Source organism: Temnothorax longispinosus, chromosome 3, assembly GCF_030848805.1.
Source record: "Temnothorax longispinosus isolate EJ_2023e chromosome 3, Tlon_JGU_v1, whole genome shotgun sequence".
Classification (NCBI taxonomy): domain Eukaryota; kingdom Metazoa; phylum Arthropoda; class Insecta; order Hymenoptera; family Formicidae; genus Temnothorax; species Temnothorax longispinosus.
The window spans coordinates 14,948,350-14,973,537 of record NC_092360.1 but is presented as its reverse complement, the minus strand read 5'-3'; the positions used below and the strand labels follow the sequence as shown (position 1 = coordinate 14,973,537).

Sequence of the window (25,188 nt, the reverse complement as noted above, 5' to 3'; positions counted from 1 at the left end):
TCAAAAAAAAAACGTCTGTTTTAGCATTTTCAAATTTTCTTGGGGTGATGTGCAACACAGGTAAAATCTTGTATCGCTGACCAAATGGAAATTGTCACAAAAAAACTTTTCTTTTTTTTTTTTTTTTTTTTTTTATTGATTTTCTATTTTTATGCTTAAAAATAATATTAAGAAAGGAAAAAACGCAAACGGATGATTCGCCTTTCAGCAATGTATTTGCTGTCAAATTAGCTCGCAATTGACGTAACAGCCGATACCCTTATTTTTCTACTTTCGGGCTATGACTAATGAGAGAGGGGAACAGTGCATTAAAACACGTCGATACACAGGTTCATCGTAAACTAGCACGAAAACAATCAAGCTAGCGACCAAGATCAGAGGTGTGCACATCACTCACCGAAAAACAAGAAAGTTTACACCCAAAACCCCAATAACACGCTATTTGCACGGACTGGCGCGACACACGGGCCAAAATCGACCAACAGAAGGAACCAGACGTCGGGCGACACACACAAAGAGACCTCGCTGTGGATAATCAAGGGAAGTACTTAAAAAACTAACAATATAAAATATTATCTATAGATGACCTAAAACCAATTCACGAACACGTCAAACCTATGAAGTGTGTGTGGAAAGAGCGAAACAGTACAGGGAGATCGAGAAATTAACTCGCTTTTCGTAAAGCAAACCAGGGGCGTGCCAATCTCGCGAGTTATTTATCAAAAACAAGTACTTGGCACAATAGAGACAGTATCGTTCGGTCAAATGTCGCACCAGGAAGACCCAGGAATCGGGAAAACGTGCAAATACCCACACAACACTAGGTAGGGGAGACAGGCGGCTATGCAAGCCGATACTATTTTTTCAAAGGCAATTTTAATATTTAATTAACATTTTTAGGCAAATCAAATGATATATATTAAAGCGTGTTTCTGCAGGTACAAAATTGATTCAGGAAGTTTTTGCTGTACGTCGCTTTGTTTTGCCCGCCAGGAAAGGAAAAGTGACGCTGAAGACAAATTTTCGAATTGAAAAATGACGGGGCGAACTCGACACCCGCCGGGGCAAACACTCAACACTTTTGTTTGATCGACACAATTTGATCTGGAACTTATTTTTTTATTGTTTAAAAATAAAAATACATTGTTTATCAAATGAAAAGACATTGTGTATTAGAAACAAAAAAAAAGCGGACATAAAGTAAATATTATTTAAAAAATGAGAAAAAAAAGATTAAAACGGTTTAATTATCTTTTTATGAACTGTCTTGAAAAACAATTTATACACGTAAACTCGCGATCAGATGTGGTCGCACACATTCGTCATGAGCCATACGGTTGCAGAAGATGCATTGGTTGTTATTAGAAGGCTAATCGAAATGTTTTCCGAACACACGCAACAGATGATCCTAAAATCGTCCTCGGAATCGGACGAAACAGTGACCTTTTTTTGCGATAATGTCACTTTAGGTTAGTGTCGTCTTTGCCCCGGTGGCGTCGTGTCGACTTAGCCCGAACGGTCGTTTTTATTTTGTTACTCCCAAAAATATATAAATTTGAAAATATGCAAAAATTATTATCGGCAGTCGTTATAACAGCATCGAATTTCCCATCAAAATCACTTAGCGGTAGATTCGCAAGAGTAAAGCCGATGAAAGAGTAGACATTTTCGAGAGATCAGAAAAAAAATTACTTTTCACTATCAAAAACCACTTATGTCGCGTTAAAAATTGACACTATAACTCAGAATGTTACCAAATTCCGTTGATAATTACTGGCACATAAAGACGCATGTACAGTAGCAAAGGCAAGTTTCTACGATAGCTTTTAAATTGGCCCAAAGCCCTGCAGTGTCAAGTTCGCCCCGCTGTCGGCTTAGCCCGGTTCCCTATATTTAAAATTTGAAAAAAAGTGTGTTTTAAATGTACAGGGTAATTCAGAAAATACTTGTACAAATTGGGAATAAGTTCCCACACAGAAACAAGAAAAAAAAAAGTATATACACATATCCAGAAATACCTGGTTTATGCAGTTATAATCAAAAGTTGTCAGACAAGGTTGGCCGACCTAAATCCGATTGATTTTCATTGTGAGAACTTACAAGCCGTTATGCAACTGAATACAATAAAGAAACCGCTTCCCAAAGTATCATGGATGTCCGTCGAAACCATCCGCAAAACCGTTATCTATTTAAAAGGGTGCGACAGTCAATGAGCGTCAAAGGACAGCAGTGAAGAAGGGGTGGAAAGACCAGGTTGAGCCTTGTTATGAAGTCGAAGGGTAAAGATAAAAATTGAACTGAGATGCATGTACTGTACTAGTCATCTGTCATGTAGGTGATTCTGTCAGTTTGGGTTAAATGTATAATTTTCGATTATAATATAAACAAACACAGGCATTTCGTGACCATATGTACAAAGTAAATCATGAGCATTTTTTCTGTATAAATACATAAGAACATACGAATAGGTGTATATGATTGTACACTTCACATGTGTACTGAAACGTAATTCATTCAATCACAAAGACACAGTAACACAAACACAATTAAAACTAATGTAAGATAAATATAACTTTTAGGATAATGGTGACATAGCACGATTTTAAAACCTATAGTATGTATAAATATAAAGATTATTATGTTTGCCGAATATTATCGAATGACACAGCACTAAATTTTAACGCCTATAAGTAGTTTGATGATGAAGGGACGAAGTCAAAACAATGTTATAATTTTTATTTATATAATTTATAAAGAAAACTAGAGAGATTGTTCCCGTGCGTGGCGCGGCGCTCCAAATTTATTCCCCTATCCCCTAAATCATCCTTAACCCTTTCAGTCCCTACTTAAGGGAATAGCCAAATATCTACAAAAAGCATGAGTATAGGTTGTCGGGGTCGCTGAATACGAATCTGAAATCAGATTGTAAAATTTAAATGGCGAATCCAATATGGGCGGGACGAATTTTTAAAAATCAACCGGATGATTTTTGTAATCCTTCGTCGGCAATATGGGCATTTGCCATTGTGAATTTAAAAATCTGATTTCGATTCGTAATCAGGAGCCCGGAAACCCCCGCTGGGACAGGTCAAGCGAAGCGGTGATTTTTAAAAATTCGTGTCCGCCCTATTGGACGCCGCCATTTTAAATTTTGAAAAATCTGAACTTAGATTCGTAATCCGCGCCCCGAACACATAAGCAACCCATGTTTTAAGGTATAAATTATCTCAAATTTCTAGTACACAAATCAACCGAAAAAGTGCGGCGGTTTGGTGAAATTGTAATAACACAAAAAATTTAAAAATATTGCTAAATATGCTACGTGATTATCACGTTGAACTTAGCAATATTAAAAAAGAAAAAAATGCAAGTTTTTGCCGTTATGCGAAAGTTCGATGACGGAAACGAAGCTCCAAAAGGTGGTCCCTCTCTCGCAAGCTGGGCCTGAACGTTTCCTTCGGCGCCTCCTAGGAACCCCTCATGCCCCCTATTTTTAACTCTCATCTAGCCATCCCCATAAATTCGCACCACGATAAGGGCGAGAAGGAAGCAGGATCCCAAGACAAACCCAGGAGACGAAGACCGTTACACGCAACGGCGACCAGATATGATGAGAAAAATTCGTCGACTTAACTCCACACGAGACAGATGAACCAAATACACGCTGGCGACAGGGAAGTGAGTTGTGCAGAAAACAGGAGGCCCACCCCATCGATTCCCTTAATAAAAAAATATCATTCATGACAATTCAACTTTACTCTAAAACTTAAAAAAATTTGGCACTAATTTCAAGGAAAATCTGTCACTTAATACTGATTATTTCTTAAAATTTGAATAAGTTTCAAACGGTTTCTAAAAAATGTAAGAAAAAAGTATCATAAAAAAAATCAGCTTGATATCGCAAAAGTGTGGTGGAAAAATTGGAGCAATCACGTACATTTTTTTTAACCAGTAAATCGGAAAACACCTTTACTATTAGCAAGTTTTCTTAATTCTATTACATTCTTTAGTGCTGTCTACCCGTACTTTTCATATAATAATGCTTCAAGATTCGGTCAAAGTAAGTCCGGAAAAATGTGAAAAATTTGGTACCGGCTTTCCAAAAAGAGCGGTTAACGAACAAAAATTATACACTTGTAGGGCACTCCCGGGAAAATCTACCACCTGTGTTATAATTATGCTTAAAGATTCGGTCAATTATTTCCGAAAAATTGGAAAAATTTTGGATACCGGTTCCCAAAAAGATCGGTAACGAAAAATTATACACTTTATAGCACTTCCCGGAAAATTCTACCCCTATGTTTCATATGTAATTCTTTGATATTTGGTCAATTATTAATTATTTCCCGAAAAATTAGAAAAATTAGAAAAACCGGTTTCTAGAAAATCTGTAACAAAAAACTATACACATCATGGCACTTCCCGGGAAATTTTACCTCTATTTCTCATACTTTTGATAAAAATTCGGTTCACTAACGAATGAGTAGTTCGCGGACAGACGGACAGACAGACAGACAGACAGACAAACTCAGGTTTTATATAAGAGTATGATAGGATAACGTATCGCAATGCTTCGTAACGACGTAAAAAGACCATTAGTAAGTAATTTTTACGTTGTAGAATAATATTTTGCTTGAGTATGATAGGATAACGTATCGCAATGCTTCGTAACGACGTAAAAAGACCATTAGTAAGTAATTTTTACGTTGTAGAATAATATTTTGCTTGAAATAGATTAAAATAAAGTGTGTGTTAACGCGTCGCTTGACTAGTTTTCAACTTTAATTATATTAATTTAAAAAAAACTGTACGGTAGATCGTGTTCACCTTCAACTATAGGCTTCTTTACAGTGTCCTCTTTCTATCGATATATATTGTTCGGACATTTTTGGCAAAAGATTTTTCGCAAACTCGTGTAATTCATAAGAAAATACCTCTTTTCCTATTAGACCAATGTTAAAATCATTAAAATCACCTAATTTTGAAATTAAATATTTTGAGAACGGGACGGTGAATTATCTTTTTTCTGGGCTTAATCGATTCAGGAGAGTTCCTTCTTTCGATATAAAAAATAAAACCTATTACTTTTGGCAAAAGTTGTTCATCATCGAACTACCTTAACAAATAATTGTTATAATGTACCAAGCTTAATAGCAAAATACTTTTCCATATTGCAAGATAAATTAAATTAAAGAACACAGGTAAGTGTCCAGCAAACATATAGATGGTTCTACAGTGGAATAAATTCTTAATTCTACGACCTATGTACATTCCTTGATAGAATCGCTAAATTAATTGATGTATTAGTAATGGTGGGGTTAATTTTTCGATACCGATTTTTGTTAAACCGGTTACGTACAGTTTTCAATGCCACTGTGTTTCTTATGTTCTGAAACGTCGAAATATTGCATTAAAAAAATGCAAAATTGCTAATAATAAAGGGGTTACCGATTTCTGTTTAAAAAAACAACCAAACTTACCAAAATTTCTATAACTGAATATTAGTAATTCACAAACCACATTGCAGCGAAAGAATAGAGAAGCCAAATTATAAAACATCAATACTTCAGTTTCCATTCCTATGTATGTATTCCAAGTTTATTTTGCCAACTGTATAAATTCTACATACTTCTTATTACCTAATATCTCTTACATTATTTATTTATAAACATAAATTTTTATTACTGCAAAAAAAAACGGCTTTGCAATATGGTTCAATAATCATGCAAAAAATCATGTAAATGTTAATAAAATCGGTTCACAATGTAAAATGTAAAAATTACTTTATTTATTTTATTAACCGATTTTCTTAAATATATTAAAATTTAAATAAATCGGAGACCTCATTAAAGTACCGGTATTGAATTTGGCATCAATTGTTGAAGGAATTACCGATTTTTGTGAAGTAATCTTATATAGAATATTATTGAAGGAAGGTTGGCATTTACTTTGGCGAGAATCGGGAAAGGGTTTACTGATTTCTGCAAGAAATTTATACTTAACACTGAGAGGATCTTGTATTGACATGAATTTGTCGTCGATTCGGGAATACCGATTTATGCCTAAATAGAGTATAAGTTATACATGTATTCTTATTCGAGGATGGCGACGATGGGTTTAATTTTTTTTAAAGATTTAGCTTTGTTTTATGGAAAAATTTTAGTACTGGTTTTATGAAAATCGGTTCACAATGAAAAAACTGCTAATTTATTTTAATAACCAATTTTCTTAAGTATATTAAAATTTCAATGAATCGGAGACCTCATTAAAGTACCGGTATTGAATTTGGCGTCAATCGTTGAAGAAGTTACCAATTTCTGCAAGAATACTTTCTTGCAACAAAAACATGCAACACTAATATTTCTCGAAAAGCTTCATTATTAGCAATTTTTATTAATTCTATTATATTTTTCAGTTTTTTCTACCCCTATTTCATATATAATTCTTTAAAATTTGGTTAATCGGTTCTTGAGTTATATAAATTTTGGTAAGTTTGGCTGTTTTTTTAAACAGAAATCGGTAACCCCTTTATTATTAGCAATTTTGCATTTTTTTAATGCGATATTTCGACGTTTTAGAACATAAGAAACACATTGGCATTGAAAACTATACGCAACCGGTTTAAAAAAAATCGGTATCGAAAAATTAACCCCACCACCGCCATTCCCGGAAAATTCTACCTCTGATGTTTCATATATAATTCTTGAAAATTCGGTTTATTAAGGGGGTCATCCCGTGTGACGGCTTCAAAAAATCGATTTTTTTTTGTATAAATCCAATCTAGAGCATGCATAGAATATACTGGCAAAGTAATTTTCCGAAATTCAAAAACTATATGTGTAAATTTTTTTATTTAAAAATATAGCGTCGATGGCGAGTTACATCACTGGAATGGCACGCATGTAAAAAAAAGCAGACAAACGGTGCCCACGATTCCGGCAGACTGGTTTATTATATCTGAAATCAAAAAATCAAATTGCATTTTAATCTATAGGTGAATGGCTATCGTGGGAACTAGAATTTTTAAAAAATATTGAACCGTTTTCTGTCCGCATAAAAAAATAGTCGCAAAAAATCATGCTATTTTGAGTTATAATTTTTAAAAGCATGCAAGAAATTAAATTTTTAATATTTTTAAAAAATCCTAGTTCCCACGATAGCCATTCACCTATAGATTAAAATGCAATTTGATTTTTTGATTTCAGATAAACCAGTTTGCCGGAATCGTGGGCACCGTTTGTCTGCTTCTTTTTACATGGGTGCCATTCCAGTGATGTAACTCGCCATCGACGCTATATTTTTAAATAAAAAAATTTACACATATAGTTTAAGATGTAATAAATATATAGTAAAAATTTGGAAGCTCTGTATTTTTTCATTTCGCCGCAAAAAAATGCAAAAGAACCTTAAAAAAAAAACGGTTGTCACACGGGATGACCCCCTTAACAAATGAGTAGTTCGCGGAAAACGTTGCAAGAAAAAAATCGGTAACCCCTTTTGGAGACTTTATAGAAATGTCGATTATAAAAATGTTCTTATTTTTTCTATAATATTTATTAGTGTAGGTATTACAATATAATGCGTTATACATATTATTCAGAAAGTTATTTTATGAATATAACAATAAACTAAATCAGAAAATTTCACTTTACCATAAATAACACAGGCACACAAAAAATAAAAAGTGTCTTGGCCGAGACACTACACTAGTGTATTCCCATGTATTTTGACCCGCTGAATCCGAATCCGAATCTCAAAGAATTGTACATAAAGTAGGGGTTGAATTTCCCGGGGAGTGCTATCAAGTATATAATTTTTCGTTACCGATCTTTTTGGAAACCGGTATCAGAAGTTTGACAAATTTTTCGGGAAATAATTGATTGAATTTTAAAGAATTGTATTGAGAGAGAGAGAAAGAGAGAGAGAGAGAGGGAGAGGGAGAGGGAGAGGGAGAGGGAGAGAGAGAGGGAGAAAGAGAGAAAGAGAGAGAGAGAGAGAGAGAGAGAGAGAGAGAGAGAGAGAGAGAGAGAGAGAGAGAGAGAGAGAGAGAGAGAGAGAGATTGATTGATTGATTGATTGATTTTTTATTATGCCATAGTCATTCGACTTTAGGCAAAGCATGAATGAGTAATGTATAAATGTATACAAATAAAAAAAACAAAAAAATAACAATATGCAAATACGCCACCACGCACCAACAATTTGACACCATCATTTTCTTATCAACTATCTTAAATTTAATATCATCCCTAACATATAACAGTACTCCTCCTGTGTTTTTATTTTCAGCATCACATCTAACTATACTATATCCCGGTACATTGACCTCACTATCCTCAATTTCTACAGTCAATCTAGTCTCGGATAACGCTAAAATCACAGGATTCACCCTCATAATCTGATGTTCAATTTCATCCTTATGCGCCAAAAAAGAGAGAGAGAGAGAGAGAGAGAGAGAGAGAGAGAGAGAGAGAGAGAGACTATTTGCGTGTCTTATTACACATGTCTTCCGGGGCGAAGCCTGGGTAACCAGCTAGTTGCTCTACAAAAGCAAACAATAAATAAAAAAGATTATAAAATGTCAATCATGAAATTAAAAAAATTACACTGAAAAAACAATTTTGTTGTCAGAACAAAAATTTGGTACACTGTATCAAATAATTTGGTTAAAATAGGATCAAACAAATGTTTATTGATTGCAACCAAAAAATTTAATTGCCGCTATTTAGTTCCTGTAACCAAAATGTTTACTTGCTTTAAATAAAAATATTGTAATGTATATAATATTTTAGTTCAGTTATTTATTACACTAAACCAAAATTTTTGGTTGTATTAAATAAAAAAGATATAAAGGATAATAAAAAATTTTATTACATATCTTCTATTACAAAATAATCGGCAGCAGCCGACTTTACTAAGGAAGTAACGCTATACTGACTAGCATTAGTACATTTCACAGTTTTCCAATTAGTTGAAAACGAAATGCGATAAGCGTACAAATGTCTTGAAAAACTTAGAGTGTCTAATACTTGTAAAATAAAAAACGGTTCTTTTGCTTCGTTTAAACAAATAAAGTGGATTAAACCAAAAACAGGTAACATGTCCGTTACATCAACATTCAACACAAATTGTGGCTTAAACAAAATACTTTGGACTTTAATCCATGAAACAGTAGTATAAATTTCTGGTAAGTATTCTTTAAAGGATTGAAATTGAGGATGAAAATATATAGAATCTACAGAAACATCTGGTCCCAGTATTATTTCATCGGTAAGTGAAATATTATTAAGTAATCTGTGATTCAATTTTAATTGATGTTTCAACGCAAGCGTTAATGGAAGATTTTTTCTAGTAGTTACGATATGAGATTCTATTTTTGACTCTTTATGTTTCGCCTCGAAACGCATGCACCAAAGATTTACCAGAGGTCCTACGCGAAGCATAAGTCGTGCGTAATGTAACATATTATGGTGTTTCGGTTTCAACGTATTACCAAATAACTGAATATAAATTTCATGATGTTCCGTTACCAAACATTGCAAATATTCAATTTCCTGCAATTGAAAAGATCTAGCGTTTAGGATATCAATGATCGCTCTTAGAGTAAGGTAGAGTTCCCAATGTGGATCATTATGAGGTACAAAATCGCCAATAATAAGACCAAAATATTTTGTAAAACGTATTACCTGAGCCGCAGAAAAACCCAGATTAAAATTATTTAATTTTTCTCTTTTTAAAAAAGGAATTCGATTACTCAATTCACTTACTCCAAAGTCAAAAGCTCCAATACGTTCATTTAGATCTTGAAGTGTAAAAAGCTTTAAATTTACAATGTATTGTAGCAAAATTTGAGATAAATCATACTCACAAACTCCTTCATAAATATCATGCATGATATCAAGAGCACTGTTTTCCAAAATATGAAAGTCTTCTATTTCATTGAATACACATTCTGCATTTATTCCGGTTGTACTAACATCGTTTTTTTGTACATCAGCTCTGTAATTCTCTGCATTACGTAAAAGTTCATGTTTTTCGGTAGTTGTACTCAATAATTCATTACGAGATATTTTGCACACTGAACACGGTTTATTAGCTGAAAAAGACTCAACAAAACCACCTATTTCATGGCGACCGAGATTATCTGCTACAAATAAACGACAATTCACATAAATGTGAATATTATCATTCGTCTTATATACTGGATGCGTATGTAAAAATTTTAATTCTTTGATGAGTGGTAAAAAGGTACTTTTATTTCCAAACTCTTTTCGATCGTTACCATTAAATAATAGTGCAACCTGTATATTAACAAGGTGAGAGTAAGCATTTGGAGGTATACACGGCAAAGAATAATACACAGCACCAATTTTATGAATGCCTGCATGGGAACCGAGTGGATCATTTACTTCAAATTCATCGTAGTAAAATATCAGAGGAATAATTATTCTGTTTGGATACTTTGCTTGTAATTCTTTGTATGATTCAGCCTGAACAATATTTGAAATTATATTATTCGATTCCGTTGATAAACTTTGCATGTAATTTAAAATTTGTTGTAAAAAGCCAGGTATGACAAATAATTTTTGTAAAACTAATTTGACAGATATATATTGACCAGTGACATTTGTAGGTACAATTACATAATTTGAATTAACTTTTTTTTCAATAGTTTGTTGACCAATCACATACGATTCTGGCTCTATTAAAGTACCCAAATCTTTAAAGTATTTAAATCGTTTATACTCCGAATCAAATAATTCGAATGCATTTTCGAATAAGTTTAAGACTTGTTCGATTTTACGTCTATCATCCATATTAAGAAAAGATAAAACAGTTGGCTTTAGATGTGAAAATATAATATTCTTGACAAACATATGTGTAGAATCGACAATTGTTTGCACATGTCTCCTATTCATTGACGATTCATTATAAAAAGTAGACGCGAACTTTGCAGCTTCATGTCGCAATCGTTCTTTAATATTAATCAGATTCCCTTCAGTGTTGGTTAAATGAAAAAGAAATTCTTCATTCAATTCTTCATCTTCAATTACAAGTGAATCGGGTGTATGAACATTAAAATTCCTGTTTTCGTTATCATTTGTACTTGAGAAATCAGCAGCAAGCTGAATTCGTAATGAATTATTGAGTACAGAATTTTGATTGTTTTCCACATGATTGGTAATCAAATGACTTTTAAAACTTTTGACCGTTTGATAAATGCGGTAGCAATCATTCTGCACACATATGTAACGATTGCACGTTTCAAATTTATGAAGTAAAGAAAAGTGACGAATAAACCGGTCAATATTTTCGAATTTTGTCTCACACAAATGGCAACGGAACATCTTGAAAGGTAAAATCAGTCAAACTTTTTACGAAAAAAAAAAAATGCTTTAAATATCAAAATAATGCATATTATCGCAGTCTTCGAACTTTATAGGCTTAACTTACAATTAAATAAACGCTGAAGTTAAAACTAATAAAAAAAAAATGTTTTAAATATCAAAATAATGCATATTGTCGCAGTCTTAGAACTTTATACGCTTAACTTACAATTAAATAAACGCTGAAGTTAAAACTAAATACTATTTCAATTAATCAGTTAATATTATACGTAATTAATACATACTATACGTATTAAATCTCTTATATAATTCAAACTCTCTCCAATTCATCTATTAGATTCATCACAGACTTGTCGTTCTTATCCCACTTTGTCGTTCGCCCATAAACATACTTTTGGATAAACAGCCATACCTGCTCACATCCAGTTGGATACTTTACATTGAGAACTTGAAAGACTTTATACAAAATGTCGACCGCTTTTAGTATATTTTCCATTTTATACATGACATCATCAATGATGATATAAATTGTCTCGACTGCAGTGAATTGTGAACCCACAACAATTATGTAAGGTTGGACGGTTTCTTTCAATTTAGCAGCATTCTCTCGTTTTCCACGTTTTACTCTTTCCAATTCTCCTGGAACCTGTAATATTTAAACTTTTGTTAGAAAATTGCTAATTAATTTGTTCGGACAATATACTATTTAGTTACATTAGAAATAAACTTAATTAATTTTATTTGAAGAAAATTTCAATTAATAAAATTGCAAACAAATATCTTTATGTAACGTTAAAACACCTTAATATGACAAATGAAAGCATCCATTGATTCTGCTATTGTAGGTCGCCATATTTTTTTTCCTCCTGGTATCTTTAGTCGCACATTGGAAGGACACAGAACAGGTATTAAAGAGAGCAATGCAGCATCTCTATGCACTGTACAGTGTATTTAAACAATTATATTCACATCCATTAGGTCAATTGTAATTTGATACTAAATAAATAATTTTATATTACCATCTCCCTCTTCATATAATTGAATTTCTTCTAGTCGCTTAGCAAACGTTTTATCTTTCATAACTCGTTTTGTCAATAATGTTTCTAATTTCTTAGACAGTTCGGGCCATTTACTATAAATATTTGATTTCTCATTGATTAAAGAATTGTAATCATTCTCTAACTAAAATAAAAAATAATATTATATAAATGTTTTTAAAAAATAATATAATAAAAATAAATTTAACATTGCTTACAAGTGTGTAACCTAATTCCTGTTTGAGTACTGGGTATTCACTGAAAATATCAGAAATATTTCCTTTATGTTCTGTAATTAAAATATGTCTCAATTCACGAGATTTGTTCCAATGTTCCTCTACAGATGACCAAGGTGTTGTGTTGTATTGCAACCACTGCAAGTGTGTTTTGCAAACACGCTTTGCTGTAACATGTAAATATATATTTATGTACACTGTCACGACTTTTTGCACTCCTGGACCGCTCCGGGACGTGTGCCGGATCAAAAGGACTTAGGAGAGCGGGATGGTCGGCCTCTCCAGTGATTTCCTCGCACCTCCGATACTCCACGAAATGTTCCGAATGTTGGGCGCCAGACGCGTACATTCGCGTCCACGAAATCGCGAAAACCTAAACGAGACGCAAAACGAAGTGGGGAGGTGCGTGGAATCGGCTAGCTTGACCTAATCACGGGCGGGGTTAATGAAGGGCAGCGCGATATTCGGCGGGGTGACACGTTAATTTCATACTCAGTTGGATAACAAAGAAAATAACATTTATTGAGTACTGATTGTCGAGAAAATAACAACGTTTATCCATTCGGCTTCGATCAAACACAAGATAAATTCAATAAATAAATCAAGAATAGCCGGTGGCGGGGTGTCTGGTCTGGATTCATCTAACAGAAATAATATTAAGGCGGACGCGAGACACCCACGGAGTATTAATTGAGTCTCTAATAAACACGCTGAAGGCGCTATTCTCAAACAATTAATAATTCGAGTCGAAAGTTATAATACGCAAGAATACTACACTTAATATCACTAATAAGAGTGAGGTTCAACGCAAAATGTCGCGAAATAATGGTACGTCACGCTTGGATTGCGTGCAAACCACGTCCGGAACCGTACGAAAACTCTGTCGCCATGATATCTTAATAGTCCGGGAGCCAGCGACCGTTTAGAGTTAGTCATTTCACAAAAGCTGAAAATTTTTCCTAAGCTCTATTTGGTATCACTAGTAAGTGAATGGACCTCCAGCTTGCGCAGTTCCGGGGGGTGTAGCTGCGGCAGCCTCCCACACACGTAAAATAATAATAAAAAAAAACTAATACCGCAAAAGCTGAAACTTTGTTAACATGTTGATTATGTTATAAAGAAATGAAAAAACGTATCCAGCTGAATGTAGAGTGGGGGATTATGCCCCAGCTTTTCACGTAAAGAAGTGAAAAATATGCGCTGAGTAAACTGATACCGCAAAAGCTGAAATTTTGTAAACTAATAGTTAAGTTAATAACTTAAACGAAAAAAACATCCAGCTTTATATTTAATGGGGGAAAAGTGCCCAGCTGATGCAGTGAATGACGCTGTGCATCGGTATGCGCTCGGGCGCGTTGTATCTTTGACTGCATCAGCTGGACACTTTTCCCTCACTAAATATAAAGCTGGATATTTTTTTCGTTTAACTTGTTCAGTTAACTATTGTATTACCAAATTTCAGCTCTTGCGGTATCAGATATTTATACTTTTCTCATTAAACACAGAGCGTCCATGCAGACGTTATTATACTATCTCACAAGTTCTTGAATTTAAAGAGTTTTAGTAAATATTTACACTAGCAAATTTGGCGTCTCTATGCTCCGAATTTGCCAGAGTGACGCCAAGCTATCTAGTGCGACCGTTGAACTTGTACCAATCGGAGCTGCGCCGCGACAATGTCTAACGTACATCCGTTTTGCGTATTTTGCTCCAAAAAAAGCGGAAAATTAAATCTTTTTGATGCGGACAAGTTAAAGAAATGTATAGCCATATTAAAAATTCGGAAACACGCTGATTTGGCTTTCTCGAACGTTGTGTTGCCGGAAAAGCCGAACAGTTTTCAAGTTTATCACAGTCAGTGCCACAACCGTTTTACAGCATTACCGCCCAAACAGAGAGGATATGATCCGAAAAAGCAGGCATCCTCATCTTCAAGTACAGAGTAAGTGCTTCTATTATAAGATAAATAAGTGTAAATAAAATATTTTTCCTTAAAGATTATAAAATTAATTTTGATCTTACATTCTGTAAAAATTTTTGTTTACATTAATACATTAGTACATTATCTCTAGTACATTACTCTTTTCTATATTATGCATGCATGATTTATTATAAAATTATTTTTTATTCACGACAGTGCTGTGGAAGGCGAGCATGCCGCTGGAAACGAGGGTGTTATTGAAGGCGTGGATGGCGGTAGAGGTGAGGCTGCAGTTGAAGGAGAAGGCGAGGTTGATGCTGAAAACGAGAAAGCTGAACGCGAAAATGTCGACGCAGGCGACGATGTCGCTGGGGGCGAGGATGCCACTGATCCAGACGATGTGGCTGTAGTTGACAATTTTGACGTATCTGGCATTGTTCAAGAGGCATCACATAATCCTATTTGTTTATTTTGTGATAAAAATAGGAAAAAACATCAAGGCCGGGAGCAACAATTACATCTATTAGAGAAGGAAAAAGCATTATCAACTATACAGCAAATTGCAATGGACTTGAACGATATACAGTTTGTTCAAAAATTGCATAACTTGGCGTTAGAAGACAAATTAATATTTTATCATACGATATGCCGAAAAAAATACGAAAATACAGCGGTATCGAAGAAAAGTAAAGAGAAGCCAAGGACAGAGTGGCATACAGCTCGTGATGTTCATTCTCAAGCATATGAAGAAGTATGTAAATTTGTGTCAGAAAATATCATCGCCAAAAATCAGTCGTTTTTCCTGTCGTATCTGAACACAATATTTATAGATTATTTGGAAGGACACAAGGCAAACACAGATGCATATACGACGAAGCCGTATCATCTAGAAAATCGTCTTCTAGCTACATTTTCAAAAAAAATAACCATCGTGTCGCACAATAATAAAAAACTTGTGAAACCTTACAAAGGCGTTGTCGTAGAACAACAATTTCATCGCATCGAAAAAAAGGAAGTTTTATTGCATGCAGCATTAATTTTAAGACAGGAAATACAGAATGTCAAACAAAACAAATTGCCAGATCAGCTCAACTCTGCAGATTTAATCAAAGGAGAGTGTGACATTCCAGAGAACTTAATTGATTTTTATTTAAATTTACTTAGTGGGCCAAATCATCGTCGTAAGCGCGGCGACAGTAGAAATAGATTAGCAAAATCTTTTTCCGAGGATATCATATATGCAGTGTCGAATGGACGAATAAAACCTTCGAAACATATATGCCTTGGTATGAGTCTAAAAAGTTTAACAAATAGCAAGAAGATTGTTAACATTATCAACCGATATGGCCACTGCTGTAGCTACACAAGTCTGGAGGGTATCGAGACTGAAACCACGTTTACTTCTAGCATGCGTCCTGATGTTTGTCCTGAAGGCATCATTCGTTCAAGAAATCTATGCACTGGTGTCGCATTTAATAATTTCGATCGATTCGTCGATGCGACAAAGATATCCGGTAAGGACACACTGCACGACACCGTGGGTATCATTTTTCAAAATATTGATAATTCTATTGAGCATGATAATGAGGACAACAGCGCTGAAATAAGTACAGCAGGCCCTTCCAAAAAATCTAATAAACGAAGGCGGACTTTCGACGCAATTACTCACGAGTTAGAACCGTACACTAAGACACCAAAACTTCACGAACGTTTACAGCCTGCAGATGTTTCATCAGATTTAACAACTCCGAGTTCAGAATGGTTACAAAAAATTAATTTCGCGTTCATGCTTTCCCACTACCTTGAAGTACCCAAAACACCGATGTGGGTTGGTTTTAATAGCTTGATCTACAAGGACACAGCTCCAACGCAAAAGCTTTGCTACTTAACCACAATTAACGCCTCACCGACGAGCAAATCAGTTGTTGTGGAAACTATGAAGCAGAGTCAACAGGTCGCTAGGGAATGCGGCGAAAAGTATATGCAAGTTACTTACGATCTCGCTATCGCTAAAATTGCACTTCAAATTCAGTGTACCGAAAAACCACGTTACAACGACTTATTTATTCATATTGGATCCTTCCACATAATGATGTCTTACTTTAAAGCCGTTGGTAAATTTATTGACAACTGTGGTATTACGAATGTTATGGTCAACGCGCAAATGCTGGCGAACGGATCTGTAAACAGTTTTATTGCAGGAAAACATTTTAATAGGTGCAAACGATTGCATCCAATCGCATCATTAGCTGTGCAAATTTTACATTTCGAAGAATTTTTGAACCAGAAAAATATTGAATGTAGCGACGACATGAAAATATATTTAATTAAATTTAAAGAAGAAAGATCTGATCAACCTCGAGTACTGCCACGAAACCTACAGAATTTATTTGATGAATATCAACAATTTAAACAGCAAACACTGCAAGGAGAGCACGGTAAAACTCCACAGTTTACATGATGTACGTTACTTTTATAGACTATTACTTAACACTGAGTGCAAGCGTACGAAGTGGGAATGTTCAACTGTTTACATCTATCTTGCCGAAAATAGCCAACTTGTGTTTTACTTTTAATCAACAAAACTACTCAAGATACGTAGTGAAATACCATGATAATCTGCTGAAAGTTGATGAAACTCATCCAGGATTAAAGGAGCAACTAGAAATGGGAACATTTGGTGTAAAGAGAACTGACAAACCATACTCAAGACAACCCGTTGATTTAACTCTGGAACAAACAATAAATGCCGATGCTGCCAATAAGCTTACAGGTGTGAGTCACATGACAAATTCGATATCTGCTCGACAGCGGTGGTGCAAAAGTCACACTTTGAGATCGACAATCATAAGTCATACGATGGAGCAGACAGGGCTGAGAAAAGGTCAGGATATCACTGCCGACTTGCAGATAAGCAGAATAACTAGGAATTCTCAACAGCTTCATAATTTTATTGATAATATTAAACAAAACATTAATCCGTTTTCTGCTGATTTAGATAAAAATCATTTATTTAATATTTCGACAGGCCAAACAGTGCAAGAAAATATAGAAAGTTTCTTACTTAATGTCGAAATAATGGGTAATGAACAACGAGAAAATTTTATTAAAGAATGTGCCGAAGATGAAAAAAGATTTGAGAAACCCATAAAAAAAAATAAATTGCTTAATTTTACAGATAATATGCAAAAAAGGAAAATGTCAGTGTCAGGAAAAGTTGTTGAACTGCGTATGCAACGTGATTTGTTTGGCCAATTGTTATGTATATCGTTGAAAAAATCTTTAGATATAGATAAAGTTTTAACATATCCTCTAACGCCAATGCCATTATCAATGTGTCACATAGATGGATCTATTTGTAAAACTAATAAGGCAGCTCTATTAAAAGTACTCGAGCAGCAAATTGAGCCGCATACTCCGGAGCATACTAACGTCAAGGTGTTCGATGGATTTTTTATGCTTTATTTGATGAGGGAAGTTCCAGCTACTTACGGAAACATATCTATTAAAATTTTAACTATGTTTTGCTCGAATAATGCGGAAGTTATAGTAATCGCCTTTGATAGGTACATTTTTCCTTCCATCAAAGATAATGAACATTCTTTGAGAGGAATGCAAGTCACACAATTCCACATCGAGGGAGCAGATCAAATACGTTCTTCTGATTTCTGTAACGACTTGAAAAACGCCAATTTTAAAGAGGCGTTAGTGAATTTTATTATACAGCACTGGACACTTGATCACGTAGCACCTTTGATTGGTAATAAAACTGTTTTTATAAATTATGATCAGTGCTATAAATATAAAGTCAATAATGGCCACGTAGAAAGGACGCACGATGTTTTATTAAGCTGTCCAGCGCATGAAGAAGCGGATACGAAGATCGTTTTCCACGTCTGCCAAATAGATTACGACGCACATGTCACGATAAGATGCTCCGATACTGACGTGGCCGTAATAATGCTTTCTAACATGAGTGCCTTAAGTAACGCTAATGTTAAAGTTTCAATGGAAGCCGGAGTCGGTAATAATCAGCGCTTTATTAACATTAGCAAACTGTATGAAACGTTAGGCCCTAAATTGAGCGCAGCGCTGCCGGCTTTTCATGCCCTGACGGGTTGCGATTATAACCCGTCATTTTTCAAGAAAGGAAAAAGTCGTCCGTATAAAATTTTACACAATTCAAAAATATATATCGATAGTTTTATCAAACTAAGCAACGCACCTGACGACGAGTTGCAGAGTACGTTTGATAATACAGAAGAATATGTTTGTCGTATGTATGGATTCAAGAAAATCAACAAAGTCAACGAAGCACGAGTTACAACATTTTTGAAGACATACAATATTGTACGAAACGATGACATATTCCGTTTACTGAAGAATAATATCGACGGATCAGCTCTGCCTCCCTGCAAAATTGAGCTGCACCAACATTTGCTGCGGACAACATATATAGCAAATATTTGGGCACACGCTCATCTTCAGGTTCCAACGGCATTACATCCGACTGACTTTGGCTGGGAAGAGAAGGAGGGAAAATATCTTTTCAAATGGTTCGAGGGTGAGCAGCTACCCTCTTCCCTTGGAGATATAACTATCGATGATGACCAAAACAGTAGAACAGGTTAGAATAATACTGATATATTTCTCTCATTTCATTATTTTTTTAATTATTTTAATGTAAATTTTGATTATTTTTTTTTAATTTTATCTATATAATTTTAATTTTAAAATAAAACTGAATAATATTTATAACAATTTCGTATAGCATGTAAACTTTTTTATAGTTAATAATCTGATTTGCGTTAAAATTTTGCTCTCGCGTGTTTTTATATAATTATCATCTATGTCTTTTAATATATTATTATTATATATGTTTACAGATGGTGAAGATATTTCACAGATCGACATCAATTGCAGCGATAACGAAAGCGATAATGAGTTCGATGACGATGAATCCGAAGAAGGCGAAATCTAAAAAATTTGTACATTATTATATTACTTTACGCGTATTAACACTATGTATGTTTATTTTTATTTTTAGTATATTTTTTAAATAAATACTAAAAAAATTTTTTAATAATTAATAGTATACATTTTTTATTATCTTCCTTTAGAGCAGAAAAGTTATACGTATATATCATCCAATAACTGCATGGACGCGCTGTGTCTAATGAGAAAAGTATAGATATCTGATACCGCAAGAGCTGAAATTTGGTAATACAATAGTTAACTGAATAAGTTAAACAAAAAAAATATCCAGCTTTATATTTAGTGAGGGAAAAGTGTCCAGCTGATGCAGTCAAAGATGCAACGCGCCCGCACGCATATCGATGCGCAGCATCTTTCACTGCATCAGCTGGGCACTTTTCCCCTACTAAATATAAAGCTGGATGTTTTTTTCGTTTAAGTTATTATCTTAACTATTAGTTTACCAAATTTCAGCTTTTGCGGTATCAGTTTACTCAGAGCATATTTTTCACTTCTTTACGTGAAAAGCTGGGGCATAATCCCCCACTCTAAATTCGGCTGGATACGTTTTTTCATTTAATTGTAACATAATCAACATGTTAACAAAGTTTCAGCTTTTGCGGTATTAGTTTTTTTTTATTATTATTTTACGTGTGTGGGAGGCTGCCGCAGCTACACCCCCCGGAAGTGCGCCAGCTGGAGGTCCATTCACTTACTAGTGATACCAAATAAAGCTTAGGAAAAATTTTCAGCTTTTGTGGTTTTGGTCATTGAAAAAGGTCGCTGGCTCCCGGACTATAACCTAACGCGAGTGATTCTGCTCGGGCGCAACGGGAAGGCGCCGAGTCATTTAACCAGGCAAAGAATACGATAACTAACGCAAAATACTGGATTAAGGCGGTTCTCCAATGATGCGGAATACCGGTCAACGCGAAATACTAGAGTCGCGATATCGCTAATAACCACGGAACGCCATGCAGAACTACGCAAGTAACATCTAAACGCACGAAACGTGTGAACGCCGGTAGTTTCTTAACGCGAGTACAAGTCTAACATAATTAATCAATCGGCGGGAACGACAGTCGACCGCAATTAACAATGCCATCGACATCCCAACGCAAAATTCGAGGTTATCGCGAGCAGGGACGCCATAGGACGTAACGCAAGTAAGATCCGAACACAAATCGATACGCTAACACCGACGCTCAAACACAAGAATTTCCCGACGCGAAGAAACGGTAACGCAATTTACGAAGTACCGGCCCGTATGCGGCCGTACACCAAGGTCGCGAGGACAACGCAATATACTCGCGATATCGAACTCATTAACGCCTATCGCGACCTCCAGGGATCCGCCATAACGCTTGTACCACGGTTCCGCGGCCACGATACTATCCCGAGGCCCTTCGCTCTCGTTATCGATTGCGAAATTACACTCGATCTTAACATGCGTTATCCCGAGCGAGAGCGTGCACCGGAGGGCGGTGTCGTGGCTTTACATTTCGCGATTTACGGGCAACCTCACCGGTGATACGCCTCCTCCTGGGCTCCTCGCCGTCACCTTCCACCAACGATCCTCGATCCGCCAGATAAAGATATCGAAATACCCGACTCGGGGTGGCTATCGCGTATCTTAGCAAAACGTATTATCTCGCCGACGGACGACCAGAGAGTGAAACGCTAAACCCGCTCGATTGCGGAATCGATACGGTACCCCTTCCTGAGGGGCGCGCGAGCCAATCGGGCGCAAGCTTGCAAGCCCGCGGTGTCCCGGCGCAGTGCTGTCGATACGAGATCCTTCGGGGGCGGGCAACGGTCCCTCGGCGGCGTACGACTCCTCAAATTTTTTCCTTAGCGGCGGACGGAACTTCGCTCGTGCCGGTGTGCCTCCGGTTTGACCCTGGGGCGGTGGCCAGCCACCCCGTGGGTCGGTGTTTTGTGGAGATCTTTTGCTGAAGCCGGGTTTTTACCCAAGCGCTTGGGGCCCCGCTATCGGCGGCCTCGTCCGTCGCTGCCGCACGTGCCGCCCGCCTGCCGCGTTGCTCTCGCCAGCCCGCGATCTCTGCTGCTTCCGTGTTTGCCACCCCTCCTTGGTTATCGATCGTCCTTGATTTCCTTCGCCAAGTACTCCCTCGAAGGTTTGCCGTGGTGTGTGTGAGGTGCCGTGCGTATTACATTGCATAAAAACAAAAGAAGGTAATCAGAATGCGGAAACGCGATTAAATACGACCCCTGGAGATCTCGTCGTCGCCTCCCTGGTCCGTCCCCGGGCGCGAAATTCCGCGCCTTGTGACGGCGCGGGCGGCGGGACGCCGCGACGGTGCGGCGAGCCGCAACGTCACAACACATATATATATTCTTTTATAAAATATTTTTGGAAATAAACATTATATATATATATATATATATATATATTTTTTTTTTATTTATTTATTTATTTTCAAAAATGTTTCATAAAACAAATTAACGTAAAATTAATTTACAAAATATTTAAAAATATAATTTTAAACATTTGCAATTTTTCAAAAAATATTTTTTTTATTGTAATTACTTGTAAGATTAATGTTTGATTCAAGAATATCGTCAATATCGTCAATCCTTTTTCGTTTTTTTTGTACAAGACCAATTTGACGGCACTCATCTAGTTTATTTCTATAAAAGTCAGGTAATTTTCCTTTAGATACTTTTTGGGAAGGTCTTTCACATTTTGGTGGAACATAATAGAAAGCTTGACGCTCATTTGGGAACAAGTTGTTGATTTTATGCGATAAAATATCAAAATCACCATTTACCAAGCGAACTCTAAGAACATTAGAACATATTTATGTAATGCATATTATGAGTATAGAGTAAAAATATTTCATCAATAAATAAAATATTTTGCATTTACATTTCTGTAGTGTCTCCAGATTTTTTATACATAAAATGAGTAACAAGCAGATCAGTTAGTTTTCTACGTTTGGCTTCATCAAGTATGTTATGCTTTTCATAAAATTTTATAATGATTTGTCCATCTATAAAATTTGATAAGTCTTTCCAAATCCTATAAAAATTGATAAAGTAAAATACAGACATACATATATACTACTTTGTTTACAATTATGATCATATCTTAAATGAAAATGTTACCGTATTTTGAATCGTTGCAGAATGACTTGGGCAAACGCATACAATTTTATTTTCTTTATTTGGATTGTCAGTATTATCAGTTGACTTTGATTTTTTAACATCAAATTTTCTTAATGTTGAATTTGTATTCTCTTTTTCGTTAGTCGATTCATCTGATGAATGTAATACATTAGCAGCATTATGAGATTTATTTTCAGAATTAACATCATCATTGATGGTTGTATTTAATATTTCATCACTTAGAAGGCCTTTGTTGAAATGTGATGTCTGTTAAGAAAGAAAAATGTTGATGAATATATTTCTTCCAATTAATCATATCTTATAACGGTTTTACTATCATTTACTATTTATTTTTATTTTAATGCATTTGTATTTATTTTTGTTTTAATAATTATATTTTTATTTTTAATGAAAAAGAGTATTATTATTTAAAAAATACAACATACTGAAACTAGTGCGTCGTTATTGCCAGATAATTTAGAAAACCTTGTTTCTTTTGACTCAAGACTTGATTCTTGATTCTTTTCTTGTAAACACAAATCAGACTTTGCTCTCACTGTTAATGATTTCGACAATTGTTCATTTTTTTCATGATAACGATTTTTCTGGTTTAAAGTCATCTGATATTCCACATCTCTTCTGCAAAAAAAGAAAATAATTCTTGCAAACAGATTGTTCAATTATTTTATATTTTTACTTTTTATTTAAACTTTGCAAATTATAGAAATCTTATTTTTACCTGTTTTATACTGTCCGCCCATAAGTTTCTGTTTTCAAAGAAACAGTGAATTTCTCCGATCGTAGTTATTATTCGTGATACTTCTCTCTCACTCAGATTCATAAAAGATTCCTTATCAATTTCCTCCTCTAATAACACATTCGTTATATACATATATATATATATTTATTTTAATATCAAATATATTAACTTAATATCTGTTTTCTTTAGAAAAAAAAGAAATATTTCTTTTTAAATATATTTATTTAAAAATATTTAACATTATTTATAGGAAATTTTGCGGGAATCCTTGTTATTTGTTTCGAATCGTATAAATTATGTAATTATATAGTTATGATCGGATTATGTGTGTGGGAAATTTCGATAAACACAGTACGAATTCTTTAATATACGACAGTTATCTGTAATTACAAAAAAAAATCGAGAAACGATAAAAAGATACGATTAATTAAACGATTTTATATACAAGCAGTTCCACAATATAATAATACAAGAATTTGTACCATATCATGTATCTATATTTATTTTTACGATCTAAACCCTGTTAAACAAAATCTTATTCAATAAAGCCTTCATGTATGTAGTGTATAAAGGGGAATCCCCTGTTGATCTGCCGTTACACAAAAGTTCCCGCTCTTTTTACCATGTATAGGGAGGTTATGTTCTAATGATCATATATCCAAACAGAATAATTATTCCTCTGATATTTTACTACGATGAATTTGAAGTAAATGATCCACTCGGTTCCCATGCAGGCATTCATAAAATTGGTGCTGTGTATTATTCTTTGCCGTGTATACCTCCAAATGCTTACTCTCACCTTGTTAATATCAGGTTGCACTATTATTTAATGGTAACGATCGAAAAGAGTTTGGAAATAAAAGTACCTTTTTACCACTCATCAAAGAATTAAAATTTTTACATACGCATCCAGTATATAAGACAAATGATAATATTCACATTTATGTGAATTGTCGTTTATTTGTAGCAGATAATCTCGGTCACGGTCTTACATACAGGTCTGGAGACTACCGCTAATTCCAGTGGTGGGGGTAGGTCGCTTAGTGAAATTGTTTTTAAGTCATCTAATAGCCACTAGAGTCGTTGCGATCGATGTTCGCGCGGTGGCAAGGGACGCCGGAGGCCGGGGGGGATATCTGTCATATGAAATTTGGCGGAGTGGTTTTGTGACAACTTCGTAGTCTCGACATTATGGGTTCGAATCTCCGTGCCCTTAATTTTTTTTTAAATTCTTTCACAATAATAATGTGATAAATAATAATGCTTTAAATAATTAAAGACTACAAATTAATAAAATATGTATAAATATAAATATAAATAAAAATAAATATATAAAAATAAATATAAATATAAAATAAATACGAGTTTTTAATCTAAAAATTAAGAACAAATAAAAATATTTTTTATGTGTATTTTTATCCTTTTTTTTTATTTTTGTGGGCATTCCAGGTAAGTATAACGAATAAAAATCAACTCTTTAATTTTATCTCCTTTTATTTTATTTTTAAAATTCTTGCAGGTATTTTAGTTTTTAAAATCAAGTACATACGAGAGAAAATATAAATCAATCCTTCAATTTTTGCCATTTTATTTTATTTTTTACAGGTATTCCAAAGTTGAAATGGACAGTGTTTGGCTGCATGCAAGAAAGTATTGCAAGGTAAGAAAGATGATATTATTGAGTAAGAAGGATATTATTGAGTTAGGGTCAAAGCACGTAATATTGCGTAGCGATATATGACTGTCATATAATTGACTAATGAATAAGGTGCTTACGTTTCGC

At 34.7% G+C, this 25,188-nt stretch overlaps 2 protein-coding genes and 1 long non-coding RNA gene across 3 annotated transcripts; 1 reads left to right on the top strand and 2 right to left on the bottom strand.

Moving 5' to 3' along the window:
• Nucleotides 1-8,848: 8,848 nt before the first annotated feature.
• On the bottom strand, nucleotides 8,849-12,870 carry LOC139809803 (uncharacterized). Its single transcript, XM_071773006.1, has 4 exons — nucleotides 12,604-12,870; nucleotides 12,368-12,530; nucleotides 12,150-12,286; nucleotides 8,849-11,994 (listed from the first exon to the last, which is right to left on the bottom strand). The coding sequence occupies exons 2-4, from the start codon at nucleotides 12,426-12,428 to the stop codon at nucleotides 11,659-11,661; spliced, it is 534 nt and encodes a 177-aa protein (XP_071629107.1). The 5' UTR covers nucleotides 12,429-12,530; nucleotides 12,604-12,870; the 3' UTR covers nucleotides 8,849-11,658.
• A 1,427-nt stretch (nucleotides 12,871-14,297) lies between these two features.
• LOC139809577 (uncharacterized) lies at nucleotides 14,298-19,523 on the top strand. The gene is given in 4 exon segments (XM_071772551.1): nucleotides 14,298-14,563; nucleotides 14,759-16,992; nucleotides 16,995-19,169; nucleotides 19,429-19,523. Coding segments are annotated over 4 exon segments (4,770 nt in total).
• Nucleotides 19,524-22,045: 2,522 nt separating this feature from the next.
• On the bottom strand, nucleotides 22,046-24,822 carry LOC139810286 (uncharacterized). The gene is made up of 5 exons (XR_011731276.1): nucleotides 23,385-24,822; nucleotides 23,092-23,284; nucleotides 22,646-22,912; nucleotides 22,407-22,559; nucleotides 22,046-22,318 (listed from the first exon to the last, which is right to left on the bottom strand). It is a non-coding gene; the product is annotated as an uncharacterized lncRNA (long non-coding RNA).
• Between the last annotated feature and the right edge of the window lie 366 nt (nucleotides 24,823-25,188).

What these genes read in the sequence shown, in the direction of transcription:
- LOC139809803 (XM_071773006.1), bottom strand. Translation starts at nt 12,428, where the DNA reads ATGAAAGATAAAACGTTTGCTAAGCGACTAGAAGAAATTCAATTATAT. An exon ending in ATTATATGAAGAGGGAGATG is followed by an intron (nt 12,287 to 12,367) that starts GTAATATAAAAT and finishes TACACTGTACAG; the next exon opens with TGCATAGAGATGCTGCATTG. An exon ending in CTTTCATTTGTCATATTAAG is followed by an intron (nt 11,995 to 12,149) that starts GTGTTTTAACGT and finishes TAAATATTACAG; the next exon opens with GTTCCAGGAGAATTGGAAAG.